Source organism: Asterias rubens, chromosome 7 (assembly GCF_902459465.1).
Source record: "Asterias rubens chromosome 7, eAstRub1.3, whole genome shotgun sequence".
Taxonomy (NCBI): Eukaryota; Metazoa; Echinodermata; class Asteroidea; order Forcipulatida; family Asteriidae; genus Asterias; species Asterias rubens.
The window spans coordinates 17137925-17157266 of record NC_047068.1 but is presented as its reverse complement, the minus strand read 5'-3'; the positions used below and the strand labels follow the sequence as shown (position 1 = coordinate 17157266).

Here is a 19342-nt window from a genome sequence, read left to right as displayed (position 1 = left end):
CTTGGATTCCTATGTCAGCCAATATGAGAGTACAGTCAGTGACATCTTGGATAAATACGCACCTTGGAAAACGAGATCAGTCAAGGTCCGAACTGAAGTCTCCTGGTTCAATGATGATATTCGTACAGCGAGAAAGATCTGTCGTCAACTGGAGCGGAAGTGGCGGAAAAATGGCAAATTGGCAACACAACGACAAGAATATCGCAACCAATGTAAAGTAGTTAGGAATTTGATCAACCAGGCAAAGATCATCCATTATTCATCTCAAGTACAAGAATCCTCAGGAGATCAAAAGAAGCTCTTCAAGATAATTGGTAAGTTGTTGCTCAAACCCAAAACCCCTGTCCTTCCATCCACCTACAATAACCAGGACTTAGCAAACGAGTTCCAGAAATTCTTTGTCGCCAAGATTTCAGACATCCGCTCATCATTTTCATCAGTCCCTTACAACGTGCCGCAGACATTGCCACATCTTCAACCAGAGTGTAGACTATCTGTGTTTGAGCCTGCCACTGTTGCTGAGATTCAAAGGGTTATTATGAAATCTCCTTCAAAATCCTGTGAGCTGGATCCAGTATCAACATCCATGATATTAAGCAAAACATTGATATATTTGTACCCTACATCACTAAGCTTGTAAACGAATCTCTCAGTTCCGGTTGTTTCCCAGATAGCCTCAAAGTTTCCTACATCAGGCCGCTCATCAAGAAACCAAACCTGGACAAGGAGATATTTAAAAACTACAGACCGGTTAAAATATCTTGGAAAAGTCATCGAACGAGTAGTGTCATCACGTATTTCTGATCACATTCATACTTTCAACCTGTCCGACGTGTTCCAGTCAGCATACAAGCCTTTCCATGGGACCGAGGCTGCACTAGTCCGTGTGAGCAACGATATTCTCTCTTCTATGGACAATGGTAACCTTACAGCACTAGTCCTGCTAGACCTGAGTGCTGCTTTTGACACTGTTGATCATAACATCCTTCTCTCTCGGCTCCAGAATCACCTTGGCATAGAGGACACAGCCCTAGCATGGTGCAAATCGTATCTCCACAATAGAACTCAGCATGTATGTATTGGCACTGCGATATCCGACCCTGTTGTTTGAACTACTCTGTGCCACAGGGGTCGGTACTCGGCCCGCAGTGGTTTACACTGTACACTTTACCGATTCGTGACATCATCCTCAAATTTAATCTGAATTACCAAGTGTACGCAGACGACACTCAGCTATACATCACGTTTAAATCTTCTCAAGAAAACGCCAATGCATCTATTGCAAGACTTGAGAAATGCATCCAAGAGATTCGACGTTGGACACAACAAAACTTCCTGAAGTTAAATGATGATAAGACAGAGTTCCTTTTATTTGGGTCACGTCAACAGTTAACCAAGGTTTCAGTGCCATACATCTCCATCGGTGATGCTCGGATAGCTCCCTCGCTAAAAGCTCGGAACTTGGGGGTTATTTTTGATTCATCGATGACACTTCAGCCACACATCAACAATATTGTTCGTTTATCATCATATCACATCAGGAATATAGGTAAGATTCGCAAGTACTTGGATAAAAGTGCCACTGAAAAGGTCATTCACGCATTTGTTACTTCTCGTCTTGACAACGGCAATGCTCTTCTATACAGTCTACCTAACAACCAGATTTCCCGACTTCAACGGCTCCAAAATACTGCTGCCCGCATTGTGACACTGTCTAGAAAATCCTGTTCTATCACCCCCATTCTGAAACAACTACACTGGCTCCCTATCTCTCAATTTGATGAAACCATAAGACTATAGCCTTGTACATATTTTCAAGCAAAATTTGATAAAACCATAAGAGTATAGCCTGTACACATTTTCAGGCAAAACTTGATAAAAACCACATTTTCGGGCAAAACTTGTGAAAAACCACATTTTCGGGCAAAAGTTGTGAAAAACCATAAGACTATAGCCTTGTACACATTTTCAAGCAAAATTTGATAAAAACCATAAGACTATAGCCTTGTACACTTTTCAGGCAAAACTTGAAAAAAAACACATTTTCGGGCAAAAGTTGTGAAAAACCACAAGACACATTTTCAGGCAAATTTGATAAAAACCACATTTTCGGGCAAAACTTGTGAAAAACCATAAGACTATAGCCTTGTACACATTTTCAGGCAAAGTTTGATTAAAACCACATTTTCGGGCAAAAATTGTGAAAAAAACATTAGATTATAGCCTTGTACACATTTTTAGGCACAATTTGATGAAACCATAAGACTTTGTGAGAAAAACATTAGATTATATAGCCTTGTACACATTTTCAAGCAAAATTTGATAAAACCACATTTTCGGGCAAAAGTTGTGAAAAACCAAAATTTGATGAAACCACAGTTCGGTCAAAATTTTCAGGCAAAGTTTGATAAAAAACGCATCTTCGGGCAAAGATTGTGAAAAACCATAAGACTATATAAGGAAAAATTTGATAAAAACCACATTTTCAGGCGAAACTTGATAAAACCACATTTTTAGGCAAAACTTGATAAAACCACATTTCGGGCAATATTGTGAAAAACCATTAGACTATAGCCTTGTACACATTTTTAAGCAAAATTTGATAAAACCATCAGACTTGTACACATTTTCAGGCAAAACTTGATAAAAACCACATTTTCGGGCAAAAGTTGCGAAAAACCATAAGACTATAGCCTTGTACACATTTTCAGGCAAAGTTTGATTAAAACCACATTTTCGGGCAAAAATTCTGAAAAAACCATTAGATTATAGCCTTGTACACATTTTTAGGCACAATTTGATGAAACCATAAGACTATAATGCCTTGTACACATTTTCAGGCAAAACTTGATAAAACCACATTTTCGGGCAAAACTTGTGAAAAACCATGTTTCGGGCAAAAATTGTGAAAAAAAACATTAGACTATAGCCTACTACACATTTTTTGGAAAAATTTGATGAAAACCACATTTTCAGGAAAAAACTTGATAAAACCACATTTTCGGGCAAAACTTGTGAAAAACCACAAGACTATAGCCTTGTATACATTTTCAGGAAAAATTTGCTAAAAACCACATTTTCAGGCAAAACTTGATAAAACCACATTTTCGGGCAAAACATGTGAAAAAACATACACATTTTGAGGCAAAATTTGATGAAAATATAAGACTATAGCCTTGTACACATTTCAGGGCAAAATTGGATAAAAACCACATTTTCGGGCAAACATGTGAAAAAACATACACATTTTGAGGCAAAATTTGATGAAAATATAAGACTATAGCCTTGTACACATTTTCAGGAAAAATTTGATAAAAACCACATTTTCAGGCAAAACTTGGTAAAAACCACATTTTCGGGCAAAACTTGTGAAAAACCATAAGCCTTGTTCACATTTTTAGGCAAAACTTGATAAAAACCACATTTTCGGGCAAAAGTTGTGAAAAACCACATTTTCGGGCAAAAGTTGTGAAAAACCATAAGACTATAGCCTTGTACACATTTTCATGCAAAGTCTGATAAAAACCACATTTTCGGGCAAAACTTGTGAAAAACCACATTTTCGGAAAAAAATTGATGAAACCATAAGAACATAGCCTTGTACACATTTTCAAGCAAAATTTTATAAAAACCACATTTTCGGGCAAAAATTGTGAAAAACCATTAGACTATAGCCTTGTACACATTTTTAAGCTCAATTTGATTAAACCATAAGACTATAGCCTTGTACACATTTTCAGGAAAATTTGATTAAAACCACATTTTCAGGCAAAACTTGATAAAAACCACATTTTCGGGCAAAACTTGTGAAAAACCATAAGCCTTGTACACATTTTCAGGCAAAATTTGATAAAAACCACATTTTCAGGCAAAACTTGATAAATACCACATTTTCAGGCAAAACTTGTGAAAAACCATAAGACTATAACCGTGTACTTATTTTCAGGCAAAGTTTGATAAAACCACATTTTCGGGCAAAATTTGTGAAAAACCATTAGACTATAGCCTTGTACATATTTTCAGGCAAAACTTTATAAAATCCACATTTCAGGCAAAATTTGATAAAAACCATAACTGACGTTTTCATACGTGTTACTTTCCTTTGTACCCTCTCCATACTTAGTTGTAGTAACTACTTCTTCTTCTTATCGTGTCCACACACTAGATGTTGTGCTTCAGCCAGAACTGAACACAGCTCCTAGCAATATCATTTTCTCTGCAAGGTTCTCAGTTCTGCATTCTGCATTCTTGCTCCAGTAGGGGACACTAGTAGGAACCACTTGCAAGAAAAGATAAATTAAACAGTTTATAGTAATTGCAGGCAAACAGTTTTTGTTTATGTGCAAAATCTCTTGCAAAGGTATCTATGACCCCTCCCCCAGTGATATCATGGTTTGTTTTAGTGTGATAAGTGATCAATGTTTTCCTGATTAATTTTCGAACCATTACTTATAACTTTTTCCCGTTAAAAGTAGTACTATGTGAGAAAGTTTGAGAAGTACTTTGTTTTTCTCCTTTTCTATCATCTACTCAGGGGGATGGTATACATGGTTTTAATTTAATTTTTAAATCAATCATCACTCTCAAATTTATTACATTGACTGATGCACCTTTTGAAAGCTTGGACAAAATATTGACATAAAATCACACACTCAGCCTGTCAATTTAAATCAAGACATGAAACTATTTTTACTTCCGTTCCGTCAAACAAGAGCATCATGTATTCTACACAAATGTCACAGAGCACCATTTTTGCCGAGCTTAATATTAAAAGCGTGGGTTCTGGACATACCTTTTAGGGGAGGGGGGTGCAGCTCCTTTATCAGAGGCTTGTCTTGGACATCTACTTGTGATTGGTAAATGTCTTTGCAGATGCTAAGCCTGATTGAAAAACAAGCGAAGTGGGAAATCGTTTAGTCTTAAAAAGCTCTTAGTTTGTCTTTAATGTCTGGCCACCAAACATTAACGAAGACAAAACATTGAGGAGAAGCACAAAATGGGTTGGAGGAGCTAATGCACATCAATATTATTGGTGATTGTTCAAATCAAATAAGCAACAGTATATCAACATGTAAACCTGACATACAATTATAAACTGCCTGTCATCTCAAATTCAATAAAAACAAGTTTGCAGTGGATATGCAAAATCCATCTCAAGTTGTCAATCTAACAAAAACACTACATTTAGGCCGCAGTGTATGGCAGGATACGGCATGATACGACATGATAGGCATATACATGTATCACGTAAACGTTAATGTCAGAAATCGTGAGTTGTTTAAATTTTTACTCAATTTAATTGTGAATGTAATTGTATTAAAATGTACACCATTTTAAAACACATAATTGCGTGTCGTTTGTGTCCTGTCGTGGTCATCTGCCCCCACCCTGCCCCTCAGCCACGCCGCACACGGTGTTTTCGAATTCACCGCTAAATATATACAAAAGAAGCGGCGTTTGCTTTATTTGTACCCCTTTTAAAAACTCATTTCACCGTTGAATGACTCCAAAAGGATGCTATAAGCATTATTCAACTCACCTAGCTACTGTTGCAGGTGGTTTTGTGTCTTAAGTTGTAGCAAATGTGGATATCTGCTGAGTAAACACGTAGTCCGTGAAGCTTTACACGTCAGCCATCGTGCATTGTGGACGCAGGTCATGTGCGCAGGCGCGCAAACCACTCAATTTGCATATACCATTGCTTTCACTCCAAGAACAAAATAACTTACAGTAACTGATATTTGATAAATTAGCTGACTAGCCCTCGAGTCAGTGTTTCGAAGAAGAATTCCTATCGTTTTTTTAAAGGAGAACAGGAAAAGAAGTTTTGTTTCCCTCATCTCTTATTATCATCCCTTTTGAAGAATGGAACATGCCATTTTTGCTATCAACATTTTAGCAAACCATACAACCACCAGGTTAAGACAAATTACAAGTGGGGGGGGGGGGGGGGGGTAGCAATTGAAGAGGGTGATATAACACATCAATAATACACACACACATGTTCTTTACTTGAATTGAAAACACTTTTGTTTATTAAATTTCGTTGGTTTACAAGATCCTAACCGAAACATAAAAGCTCACTGAGCTTAAAGTTTAAAGAAAACAAATTAATTTACAAAATCCAAAGTCTACACAAAAGAAATTGACAATATTAAAATGAGCTTTATGCCCAAGCCCTTCTCTTGCATTATTTTAAGTGCCACTTCATTGGTAAATTATAAATGTAAAAACACTTCAATTGTGTGGAGTACTTTGAAACACACTCTTGTAAAGGCCTCGTTTGTTTTGTGTTTAAAAGTATCCACAATAAATTAATTAAATCTAATTAAATCTACTATTAAAGAAATATTGCTTCACAAACCCTTTTCTGCTAAGCAAACTAAGCACGATACCAGTCAAAAATGGTACATTGTATTCTGACCTATAACCTTATCCTGGTTTGCAAATTAAAGTTACTCTATGAAAGTGGCCCAGAAATTATTTATTGTTTTGAATCAATCAATTTTCTACAAACTCCTAAACTGATTGGAAACAAGGGGTTCAATAAAATATATAAAACTATAACAAACATGTATTCTAGCAGAATCTTCCTCTACCACTATCAGAATGAAAACAAACAAATATAAAACCCCAAATGTATTCATATACATCAGATAAATAGAGCACCAAATCAAATTGTGTAAGCTCACAAGGTACAATTAGGAAAATATAGTAAGAAATTAAAGGAATGTAAAAACTCTCAATATGGTACACTTGTTAAATTTCAGGGAAAGTTTCTTTGACACTTAACATATTAAAAAAAATGTATGTATCTGGCAACGTGGAAAAGAATCCAAATATTAAGTCTTAATGTACACAAGTTCACAACTCTTTAGAAATCACAGTGTAAAAAAGCACTAAACATTCAAAACTGGAAAGGAGAAAACAAAAATTTACCCTAAAAAACTTACAACCTTCTGATGCTCTTTTCAGTCTGCAGAGACATAGTTTAAGAAATATTTCAGCTTATGTTGTGCGACTTGCGTATTAATTTTTAAAAGGTATACAACTTTAAAAGTTTCAGAAGTTAATGGACTAACACTGTTTCTTACAACAGGGTACCAATTTCATATTGCTTAACATTTGTCTTGCTAAGCAGAAAGGAGCAGGATACCAGTCATAAATTCTACATGTCACATGGTACTTTGTCTGGTTATCATATTGTGTTAAGCATAATTATTTTGTGCTAGTTACTTTTTAGAGAGCTTCTTCAGTACGAAAACAAGCTAAGCACAACAAAATTATGCTTACCAGAATATGGTTACCAGTCAAAATGCCTTTCTAAAGTACTATCTGTGACTTGTATCCTGCAAATGTTTGCTTAACAGAATTTGCTTTCTGCTAAAGAAGCTTCATAAAATTGTGCCAAGATGCAAATGTGACCTTTTTGTCATCAAAACAAATGAACAATTAAATTAATTTAACTTCTAAGATAAATTTACTCAGTTGAATTTCAAAATGTATGAGTTGACATAATATTAAAAATACGTGGCAAATTATTGCTAAAGTGAATATAAAACATTTTGTGTTTACCGTACTAAAATATATACAGATATAAGCTACTCATATTATAAAACTATTACAGATAAAAACTGGAAAGTATCAAAGTATGGAGAATAGTTTAAGGTAAGATAAAATAGAATTAGCTGTTGCAATCTGCTTGCCAGCCAAAATGACCTACAGTATAAATGCAAAAAATAGACACTTCGACCCCAGCAGAGTCGTTCTCTAAGCCTTTGAGACAGACTCTTCTACCATCCAAATGTCAGGCCATTAACTATTTGTTTGCAATAGTTTACAGTAAGTTATATTTGTTATTTGTTAAATAGATTTAATTAACATAGTGAAAAGTTTATCATTATTGTTCAAATTAGAAAGAAAACAATGGATATAAGAATGATATGAGCTTATTTCCCTTTTTCAAAAAAACAGAACTTTTTATGGTGGCAGTATTTCAGCTTGAAATATTCTATATCAAAAAAGAAGTTAGTTCAAAACAATAGTTGATAACTGTTTTTTTTTAATCGCCATGTATCATGTTTAATGGGTCCGTTCGATTAGCTTCCCCAGGTCGACCCCGCGGTGCTCACTTGGGTGAGCCCCTGACAAGAGCTTAAATAACGATCACTCACCCTCTCGTGGGGTAACGTCATGCACCTGGGGCCAGCCCCCAACTGACCCACTCCACAAGCAGGGCACTGGGGGCTGACCTGGGTGAGCCCCTGGAATGACGTCAAAGCTATTCGAACACACTGTTGGCTTACCAGGTCGACCCAGGGAAGCTAAACGAAAGCACCCAATGTAGGTATAGGACCTGCAGCACACTAACATACACTCATCCTTGCAAATGGCAGAAAATTGAAGATGCGCATTATGTTAAAGTGCTCAGAGAAATCACAACATGATGGTACATTTAATACATTTGAAATTTGTAATGCCTTCAACTCATTTACACGACTCTGAAAACTATTTGTGACCATCTAAAAAAATAATGGACAAAATCCAAACTAAATACAAACAAGCACACCTTAACTTCTGGTAATTCAGACGGGTAATTAATTCAATACCTTAAGTTGGGTTGCCACTTTTGTTCTTTTTTTGGTATAAATCTAAAAAAAAAATAAAAATATTAAGTCTGCAAAAGAAATGATGCGTCTTTATTTCTTAAACACTTATTACCTTCTTCACACATAATAAGATATGTGGACGTAAAAAGTGGAAATAAAAACATTTCGTTTTAAACCATGAACCTTCCCATGGTTAAAATCATGTTGGAATATAAATACTTTTGCAGGAAAAAAAATCCACAATATTTTGAAACAAAGAAAACCCAATTGAATCTTTAAAACTTGTTGTCCCCTCATCAAGATTAAAGTTAAATAATTTTAAATGAAGCTTCACTGACTATTTCAATTCAGGCAAATGGACTCGATCATAGAAATTAGATAAATCAATACAAAACAGAATATGAAGGTTATGTAATACAAACACCATTCTGTGGCAGACCCAAACAGTCTTCGTCAGTTATCTTCGTCAGTGACCTGGTTTCTGTCTCTCTTCATGTAAGGCCGGCGGCTTTAGCCATAGTGTAGAAGAGACCTTCACGGTGTAGGAGGCGAGCTGGTGTGTCAAACTCGGCTATCTTTCCTGCATCCAGCACCAATATCCTATGCAAAGAAAACACAATCAAGAAATTAGAAAGCCATTATCTAACGACCAAGCCAGCACTCCTTCCAAAAGAGATTTATGTACATATGTTTGTACCCCGATTACTAACAACAGTTACTCCTCACCACTGCTGTATTGTAGCCACTGTGGATGGTACTGTGCAAGCCTGCCCAGGACTCACAACTTTGCCCAGCACTCTGAGCAAAATACATTGTGCCACCCAGCACAAATTTCCCCTAGAGTGAATCCCTGTTGATACTTCCTGCGAATGCAAAGTGAGTTTGACGTGAATTTGACGTCACAACCCTCCTTTCACAGCGCTATTTGCAAGTGAGTTGAGCTCAACTCAACTCAGTGCGAATTTTGCTGCGAATTTGTGACGTCAACAATCATATCGCATTCTTATTTGCAGGAAGTATGAACCGGGCTTAAATCAAAATATTGTCCACTGTGCATTGAGCGGAGACACTGCTAATGATAAGGTGGTTCAAATATCACAGAGAAAGAGCACAGTTAAAAGTCCATTCAACCTTATGCATGGCCCCCTTAGCATGAACAGTTTGTTATAAACCTGGCATCATGCCTGAAGCTTGCACTTTAGCAATCATGGCCCCATTAGAAAACATGAGTAAATTTGTTGATCGGCTTGCCCTTTGCTCACACTCTATCTGCTTCTTATTGGCTCTGCGACAGCGATGTTTGGTTACAAGAGGCCAGTTCCATAATATACACCAACAGTTTCAAACTTTATATATTTTGTTTGCAGTAAACACCAATGATGTGTGTATCTACTTGCTGGGTAGATTTTGTTCTAAAGAAAACTGTCTTGGTTCATATTATACTACCTGGCTGGAAGGTAGAAAATCGGCCTGGACTACTACTTTACCTTGAAGTAGATTTTTTATTTATTGTTTACCAAAGAGTGAGTTTTACACATTAAAATGAAATGTTATGACTAAAATGTCTACACACAGTAAAATAGAATTGTGATTACCTTGAGCTGTCCATGATGGTGTTGAGTCTATGTGCAATGGTGATGACGGTACAATCTTCAAACTCAGTACGAATCGTTGCTTGGATCAAGTCATCCGTCTCTAGATCCACTGCAGCTGTGGCTTCATCCAGGACTAGAATCTTGGTTTTACGGAGCAGAGCACGAGCAAGACAGATCAACTGACGCTGACCAAGACTACAAAACATGATCAACAAAACAAGATTATAAAGGACTGACCAATCAGTTCCATGCATTTCAGTTCACTGACCAATCAAATTTGATCGTCTCATCTTAGCTTGTCTCATCCTCAAACACCTGCTCCATTAAACAGGCTCCCTGTGTAACCATTGTCCATTGGTCTTGGTAATATTATCTACAACGACTATGCTGTACATGTAGCTCAGTCTCAATCTAAAAGAATGGCTCAGGGCCTAATTTCAAATAGTTGCTTAAAGGCACTAGACACTAGTGGTATTTACTCAAAATAATTGATAGCATAAAAGAAAGAGCTGTTTAAAGTATAAAACATTGTGAGAATCAGCTCCCTCTGAACTAACGTAATTTGTGAGAAAACTCATATATAATAATTGGAAGCATTCCAATTCACTGACCAATCAATTTTTTTTCCCTTACCTTAGATTTTCTCCTCCTTCAGTGCACTCATACTCAAGTTTTTCTGTCAATGCCGCAACGAACGAGTAAAGGTGGGAGTGTCGCAGGGCATCCCATATTGCATCATCGGAATACTGGGTAAAGGGGTCAAGGTTCATACGCAAGGTACCAGCAAACAACACTGGGTCCTGTAGAAATAAGAACATAGTGTAAATCGATTGAAGCAGGATAAGACTTCTTTAAAAGTTTTAATTTTTGGGGTTGAAATAAAGGGCGACTTTTTTAGGATGACTGGAGTTGGTATCCCTACAATAGACTTGGGCTCTGTCTACAACTGTTTTTTAAGGATGTTGTTAAGGACACTCTACACTTCAATTCATAATAACACTCGTCCTAAGAGAGATTTACACATGGTTGCACCCATAAGTTTACCAGTTCATACTTATAGAAACGTCAGGCTGTTAACTATTTTTTGCACTTTATACCATAGGTTCTTTTGGTAAGCAGTTTGCAACAGCTAATGCTATCTTCTTAATTATAGTTACTTCTTATGTTCCACATCATGCAAAGCTTCAAACACCACTTGTCTTAAAAACATTGTATCTCACCTGAGGAATGATGGTGATGCGTGATCTAAGATCTTGAAGTCCAATGGTTGAGATATCTACATCGTCAATCTTGATTGAGCCTCCAGCTGCCTCCAAGATGCGGAACAAAGAGAGGGTGAGAGAAGACTTGCCAGCACCAGTTCGACCAACAATGCCGATCTTGAAAGAAAACATAGAAACCAACATTTAATGAAAGTTCTTACCCCGTAAGTGCACAAAAGTCCCTTTGGGAGGTTACAATAAAACCCTGCCATTTGACAACTGGCAATGCTCAAAACTAGTCATGTACCGGCTCAATTCACTCAATATATATTAGTCATACACCACAGAATTCCAGATAGTCTAGAGTAGTGCTGGGCGAATAGTGAAGTTTGGTATTCGGTTAACCGCTGGCCAACTATCCGAAATTAACCCGATATTCGAATACCTCTTTGCCACCGCTAGAGGGCGCTATTAAAGAAAGAAAAAAAAAAAAAGCTAGAGGGCGCTGTTCGTTTGTGAATCAGATCTTATGGGCGGATTAATATTATTTTTTCTGTTGTTCGTGATTGACTCTTGGTGAAGGAAAACTTTCATAATCTTTGAACAAATTACGTCAGAAATGTCATTGTTTTAACTCTTCACGGACGTGAGCATAGTTAAATACTTAATTTATGTTGTTTATGCTGTCTTAATGGAAGTTTCATAAGGGTTCAGACAAAATATTTCTATCAGTTGTTGCCCCGGAATATCCGGTTACTTGGTTGTAATAGTATTCGCGGCCCTTGCAAAGGCATTCGCGGTTACGGATAGGAAAACCTATTCACCATTAACCGGATATTCAAATTATTCGCCCAGGCCTAGTCTAGAGATTGTGTTTCACCATTCCAGGGGCAGACCAGTGAATATTTTACATGAGTAGGGTCAGGTGTGTCAAACAATGCTAGTGCATGACAGACTAAGGCTCGTTTGTGTACAAGTCAATGGGGAATTCCCTTGAGACAGCAGATCAGTCTTTGTTGTAAAAAATTAAGCCGGAGCGACCATGACCACAAGCTCTTCTACTTTGTAGAGGGCAAACATGTACCAACCTTTTCCTTTGGTTTGAAGTTACAAGAGATTCCCTTGAGTACAAGATCCAATCCATCTCGATAGCGGACACAATACTCATTTATCTAACCTCCTCTTGTTGGCCATTCCTTGTCTGGTCTATTATCAGGAATAATCTCTGCAGCCTAAAGATAAGGAAAAGGATAACGTTTTGTCATCAAAAGTTACAAACAAATCCAAGTTATCATCATTTTGTGTCATCACCACAAGTGCTTGTCAACAGTGGGCAACTTGTCATTGGTCCCTGCAAAGTCCTCCATGGTGCAGGTGTTCCATGGCGCAGCTAGCCACAGTTCAGGAGGTGGTCTATAGACCTTTGATCACGGTGTGGCCATCTTGATTTTACTCCATTCCAACTCATTGTAACCAAACTGAGGCTGGACGAAATAATAACCTGGTGCCACGTTTGCGCAATGAATGTTAGCATTCATTACTGTTATGGAAACAGGGAGCATGACCAAGATGGTGAGAGCATGATAAAGGTCTATGGTTTGGGTTACTTGTCTGCACTCGCACTCTGCAGCAGCTTTAGAATACCCACACTTCTGCATGTTCCTTTTTGCACCTTCCATCGCCCGAGTGCATTCTGCTAATACTGAGACACGTTAATGATGGTTAATCGCAACATGGAGGGAGAGACTCGAGGATGTTGATGGACATGTGGGTGTCGACAATCTGGCAATGACCATTGCTGGCTGCTTTCATTTTCATTTTGCAAAGTATACTTCCATTGGAAAACCTTCAGGTTTATGGGAAACTTTTAAAGGGGCATTAAGGCCAAGACGGGGGCAACAGATGCCATGGCAAAACAACTCTTAAAACACTCTTAAAAGGAAACTAGCTGTAGCCATACCTCTGTCTTGATCTCTGTATACTCCTTGACTCTCTCCACAGCAACGATATTGTCTCCAATTCACACATCACATGGACTAACCATGTCAAGCACCAGTTTCTATACACAACATAAACAACAGGTAACAAACGGGAGGAATTGCAGATGCAATGTGCACGAATGACATCGTATGAAAACTAACAATCCTGACAATTGGAAAACAATTTCTTCTTGGTGATGAAATGAAGCTGTCTGGAAGTACAGAATGTTAGTGGTTTACAGACTGTATACATCATTTAGATATCTGAAGGTCTTGTCATAACAAGAGCCAAGTCTTTTTATCTCTGTGATTGCAGTTTGCCTCTTTCATGAAAATCTGACATAGCAGGGAAAAATCCTGACAAATCACAAGAAACAAAACTACCCCTTTTTACAGTAAAAAAGTTAATGGCCTGACATTATTTGCAGAGTCTTTCTCAATTGCAATATGAACACAACACACACATTAATTTGCAAGAAAAACTCTACTTAGGTCGAAATGTCAGGCCATTAACTGTTTTTGTTTTCATTTATAACATACGTCCTTTTGGTTGGTAAACAGTTTGCAACAGCCGATTATATATATATATATATTTTTTTTAAAGTTACTACATTCACCTGCAGAGCGTACGACAATGAAAGACCCACAACGCCAGGGCTGAGGTAATTACGACCAATCACAGCAAAGAGGGCAGCAGACAGGATCAGAGAGTTGCCTAGGAACTCAAGACGTAGCGCCATCCATCTGTCCAGGAGTGAATCATAAATGGAAAGGATTAGACTTCAGGTACTGCAAAAAATAATCAAAAACTTGAAACTATACATCCTTTTCAGTGAGTGTGTTCACATTTTTATTTATTAGGCCATTTAACTTAATGGACGAGCAATTAATCTGCCGGTGGCAGTCAGCAGCACTACTGGCTTGTTCACGATCCAATCAAAAGATTAAAAATCTATATTTGAAAAAGGAATTACATGGACATAACAGATGTGTGAGTGGTAAGGCGAAGAAGGATGTGCTATTCTTGCACTTTTCTTTGTACCATTTGGTGGCCGATCGGTCTGGCACCTGGACTCAAGTTCTGATGGCCGAGTCATCAGAATGCGGGTTGGAATCCCATGGCACTTTTGTCCCAAAGTAATTTACAATTTACCCAGTCAGTTTCCCTTGAGGATTATTACTTGATATTAATATTACCTGTTTGAAACGAGGTTTGGATAGTAAGTTAACTGGTTGTTATCTATAAGCGTTTCATTTTGATGTATGAAGAACTCGGAGCGGCGGTACGCTCGAATGGAGCTGGTTCCGGCCACAGTCTCAGAGAAGTGTGAATAGATTGGTGATCTGGTCACGGACTCTAACCTCTTCAGTTGGCGTGACGTGGCAATGTAGAATCTCTGTAGGAATATACAATGTATGCATTGTTATCTATGTGAAATTATTGGGGGTTACAACCATCTTCCAAAACCACCTTTGCTTTCACATCATTTACCGTCAATATGTTAGCGTTTGGCCGGAGAAAATTCCTTGTGGAAAAGGACTTAAGTCTACTTTGAATGGCCATAGCAGGGAATTGAACCAGGTGGTGAGAAGCAAAAGCTCTACGCACAAACCAACCATACCATCCTAAAAGCACAGTCTCTGGATCTACTATGGTACATCAATCTCTGGCAAGGGGATATAAATGATTATCAAGGAACCCTCTTTGACCAAATTTGTTTGACATTAAAACTTACAAATTGGGTAGATTCAGCAAATGGTTCTCTGAACTAACGATGTGAAACCTTCTTACCTGTACCAAGTAATACACCACAGCCACTGGCAGTATGACGGCAGCAAAAGCAGGCGTACTGAGCGTGATGATTATTAGTGTTGCGAGGATACGGATCACGGCCGCGATAAACGTTGACAGGCTGGTGGGGATGACGTCATCGATCATGTAGGTGTCTTTGCTGAAACGGTTAAGGATACGTCCCATCGGAGTGGTGTCGAAGAAGGACATTGGGGCATGGAGTACAGTAGTGAGTAGTTGACAGTAGAGCCTCTGGGCTGCATGGAGGGCTCCGAAAGTCAGAAGGAGGGCAGCTATGAGCAGCATTGCACCTGCGGAAGAAATTACACAAATGTTTGCTTGAAGGGTCGTGGGTTCACATCCCACCCCAGTAATATGCCTGTGATTTTTTTCGCAGAACTCAAGAATATACCGAGTATTACAGTCCTTCACGCATGGGTGTATATGGGTAAAACCAAAAAAATTAATGTTCTCAATCCCCGATGCAAATTTAATCTATCAAATGTTTGCTTGTTGTTTAGATGATCTTCCCGTCAATTGAACTCAGCGAAAATTGAGCTCTGAAAAATATTCTGACCTGTTTTTAAATCAATTAATAATTATTATTATTACATTTATTATTATTATTATTACATTTTTAAAGAAAAAAAGGCTCTCAAATTAATGAACCCCCCTTACAACACAATAACTTGGTTCACATAAATAAAGTATGGCTTCCAGTGCAGTTAAGTTGATGTTGCAATTCATATTGAAATAGGGACGATCAAAATCGAGATAATGTATCAGTTGGTATACAACAGTATACTATTGGTTTAAAAAAATTGACGGACCAGTCAAAAACATGGCGGACCAGTGGAAAATCGAGCCAACTGGTCCTGCTAGCCAGTTAAACAAAAAGTTAAGGGCAACCCCTGCCTTTTATTTTTGATGTGTGCAATTCAACCTTTGGGCTGCATCGTTTTAACAAACCAATAATTGTATTAAGTATTAATAACCGCCATGCTGGCAACAACCAATCTCTCTCATTGATTTAAAATGTATGATTATAACTTGCACAAGAAATTTGTATTCAGTACTAGTCGACAACACTTATTCTAGTCATTGTGAAATCAGCGGTTCCGAACCCACAACCTTGTGATTGCAAGTCCTGCAGTCTAACCACTGGACCACCACCTAAATACTTACCCTGAGTTAGTCCAATGCCACCATAAACCAGAAGGTACTTGTCTCGTACGCTTGTCGGCAACGTGCCATTAATGGGTACTTCACTGCTCCATTTGTTTAGCCAAACATTGGAAAGGACGGAGGCCGCGTTGTACAAAGAATAGAAGAGTATAACTAGCAGGAAAAGGAAGGTGTTGACAGCTCGGATGTATGTAGTAAAGACAGAGAAGTTCACCTACATGGGGACATTAAATGATATATGTTAATGTCACTAGACACTATTGGTAACTGTCAAAGACTAGTCAACACAGTTGGTGTATCTCAACATATGCATAAAATAACAAAACCTGTGAAAATTTGAGCTCAATCGGTCGTCCAAGTTGCGAGATATTAATAAAAGAAGAAAAAAACCGGCACTGGTCACATCATGGTCACACAAAGTTGTGTGCTTTCAGATGCTTGATTTTGAGACCTTAAATTCTAAATCTGAGGTCTCGAAATCAAATTCGAAAAAACTACTTCTTTCTTGAAAAATACGACACTTCAGAGGGAGCTGTTTCTCACAATATTTTATACTATCAACCTCTCCCCATTACTTGCAATCAAGAAAGGTTTTATGATAATAATTATTTTGAATAGTTACCAATAGTGTCCACTGCCTTTAATGAAAATTAATGGCATTAAAAACTCACTGGGTAGGAAGTACAGCAGCTTTAGATAGTATAACGCATTTTGAGAAAACCTTGCACTTCAAAGCACTCAAACTCTGATGTTTCTGATCAGCAGAGTGTGGGTTTGAGTCCGGGTCTTGACCCTTGATACAAAGAGCACTGAAGTCCTGAATCTCATTTCTGCTTTGTGTTTCAAACTCTGATGTTTCTGATCAGCAGAGTGTGGGTTTGAGTCTGGGTCTTGACCCTTGCTACAAAGAGCACTGAAGTCCTGAATCTCATTTCTGCTTTGTGTTTCAAACTCTGATGTTTCTGATCAGCAGAGTGTGGGTTTGAGTCCGGGTCTTGACCCTTGCTACAAAGAGCACTGAAGTCCTGAATCTCATTTCTGCTTTGTGTTTCAAACTCTGATGTTTCTGATCAGCAGAGTGTGGGTTTGAGTCCGGGTCTTGACCCTTGCTACAAAGAGCACTGAAGTCCTGAATCTCATTTCTGCTTTGTGTTTCAAACTCTGGTGTTTCTGATCAGCAGAGTGTGGGTTTGAGTCCGGGTCTTGACCCTTGCTACAAAGAGCACTGAAGTCCTGAATCTCATTTCTGCTTTGTGTTTCAAACTCTGGGTTTCTGATCAGCAGAGTGTGGGTTCGAATCCCCAGCCGTGATACTTGTGTCCTTAAAGCCATTATACACTTTCGGTAAAAAAAAAAAAAAAAAAAGTTCACAGATTTACAAATAACTTACAGGGTTTACAGAAGGTAGTGGTGAAAGACTTCTCTTGAAATATTATTCCATGAAATACTTTACTTTGTGAGAAAACAGTAAAACATATAAATTCTCGATATCGAGAATTACGGATTATTTTAAACACATGTCATGACACGGCAGAACGTGCAGGTACAAGGGTGGGTTTTCCCGTTATTTTCTCCCGACTCCGATGACCGATTGAGCCTAAATTTTCACGGTTTGTTATTTTATATCGAAGTTGTGATACACGAAGTGTTGGCCTTGGATAATACTGTTTACCGAAAGGGTCTAATGGCTTTAAGCAAAACACTTAACCATTGCTTCGACCTTCGGATGGAACGTAAAGCCGTTGGTCCCATGTGTTGTGTAACGCATGTAAAAGAACCCAGTGCACTTATTGAAAAGAAAAGGGGTTCGCCACGATGTTCCTGGCTGTGGCTGCTGTATGCGCCATAGCACCTTGTAAACCCTTTTAGGGTGCTACATAATTGGGTCTCAGAATTCACAAAAGGCACAAAAGCCTCTGCTAAGCTTGGGCGATATCGATTATTTACGATATATCGCCGACAATATATCGCGATATTCGATATAATCGCGATTAATTAAATTTGACATCATCAGTCTTCAAACTCCAAGTGAAAGTTGTAGAAGAGACAGTCAAAGCATAAGAGAGGTGTTCTAATGACCTATTCTTCTGGTTTTACTCCAAACCTATGGGGTGCGAGATGTCTCAGCTAGCAAATACATCGCGATATTTAATCGGTATCGCGATATATCGCGATTATCGCGATATATCGCGATATATCGATATTTCGATTAAAACCAAATCCATCCGATATCGAAATCGTTTCCAAATTAATATCGCGATATTCGATAATATCGTGATATCGCCCAAGCTTAGCCTCTGCTTCACCTTAACCTAATTGTTATCCTACTTTAAGCTTCCTAATATATATATAACTATCTAAATCATTGTGAACTTTCATTTGTTGTCATATCCTAAGTATGTATTACTGTAAACTACTTATAATTTGAAAATAATTAACAAACTTTGTTAAATGTGTAAATGTACATGTAGGAGGGCAGCAAAGTGTGCAAATAAATACAATAGCTTCATTCCTGCCTTACCGAGCCTGTTTTAGAAGTCTCTTCTTCAATCAGAGTGTCACCATCTGCAGCCATCGTGCTCTTCTGATCCTTCTCCTTCTTCCTCTTACTCTGGGAAGGAAAGCCGTTCCAAACTGGAGGATTCACCGGACATTGAGCCCATCCTAAAAAAGAAATAAATAAAAAAAAAATCACTCCTAAATACAGAGTAGAATAACAATAAATAAAAACCCCAGTAATTGGTTCTTATATGGCGCTTTATCACACCTCTAGGGGCATATCTTGTTTTTACTTTGTTCTTTCTTTGTAAAGCACTGTGATACATTTTTTGTAAGAGCGCTTTATTAATGCCTTTGTAGTATAGTATAGTATACATGTAGTATATCAAAGCGCTCACTTTTATTTCCTGCAAGGTATGTGGAACCTCTATAATGAAGTATGAGACCTATTCTTTTATAGCACCATGGTTAACAAGGTGTA

At 38.0% G+C, this 19342-nt stretch overlaps 1 protein-coding gene across 1 annotated transcript; it reads right to left on the bottom strand.

The window, feature by feature from the left end:
* Nucleotides 1-8260: 8260 nt before the first annotated feature.
* Nucleotides 8261-18964, bottom strand: LOC117293088 (canalicular multispecific organic anion transporter 2-like). The gene is given in 12 exon segments (XM_033775303.1): nucleotides 8261-9209; nucleotides 10205-10399; nucleotides 10838-11004; nucleotides 11425-11583; nucleotides 12495-12638; nucleotides 13367-13419; nucleotides 13422-13465; nucleotides 14007-14129; nucleotides 14583-14782; nucleotides 15178-15488; nucleotides 16363-16576; nucleotides 18884-18964. Coding segments are annotated over 12 exon segments (1773 nt in total). The 5' UTR covers nucleotides 18938-18964; the 3' UTR covers nucleotides 8261-9100.
* Between the last annotated feature and the right edge of the window lie 378 nt (nucleotides 18965-19342).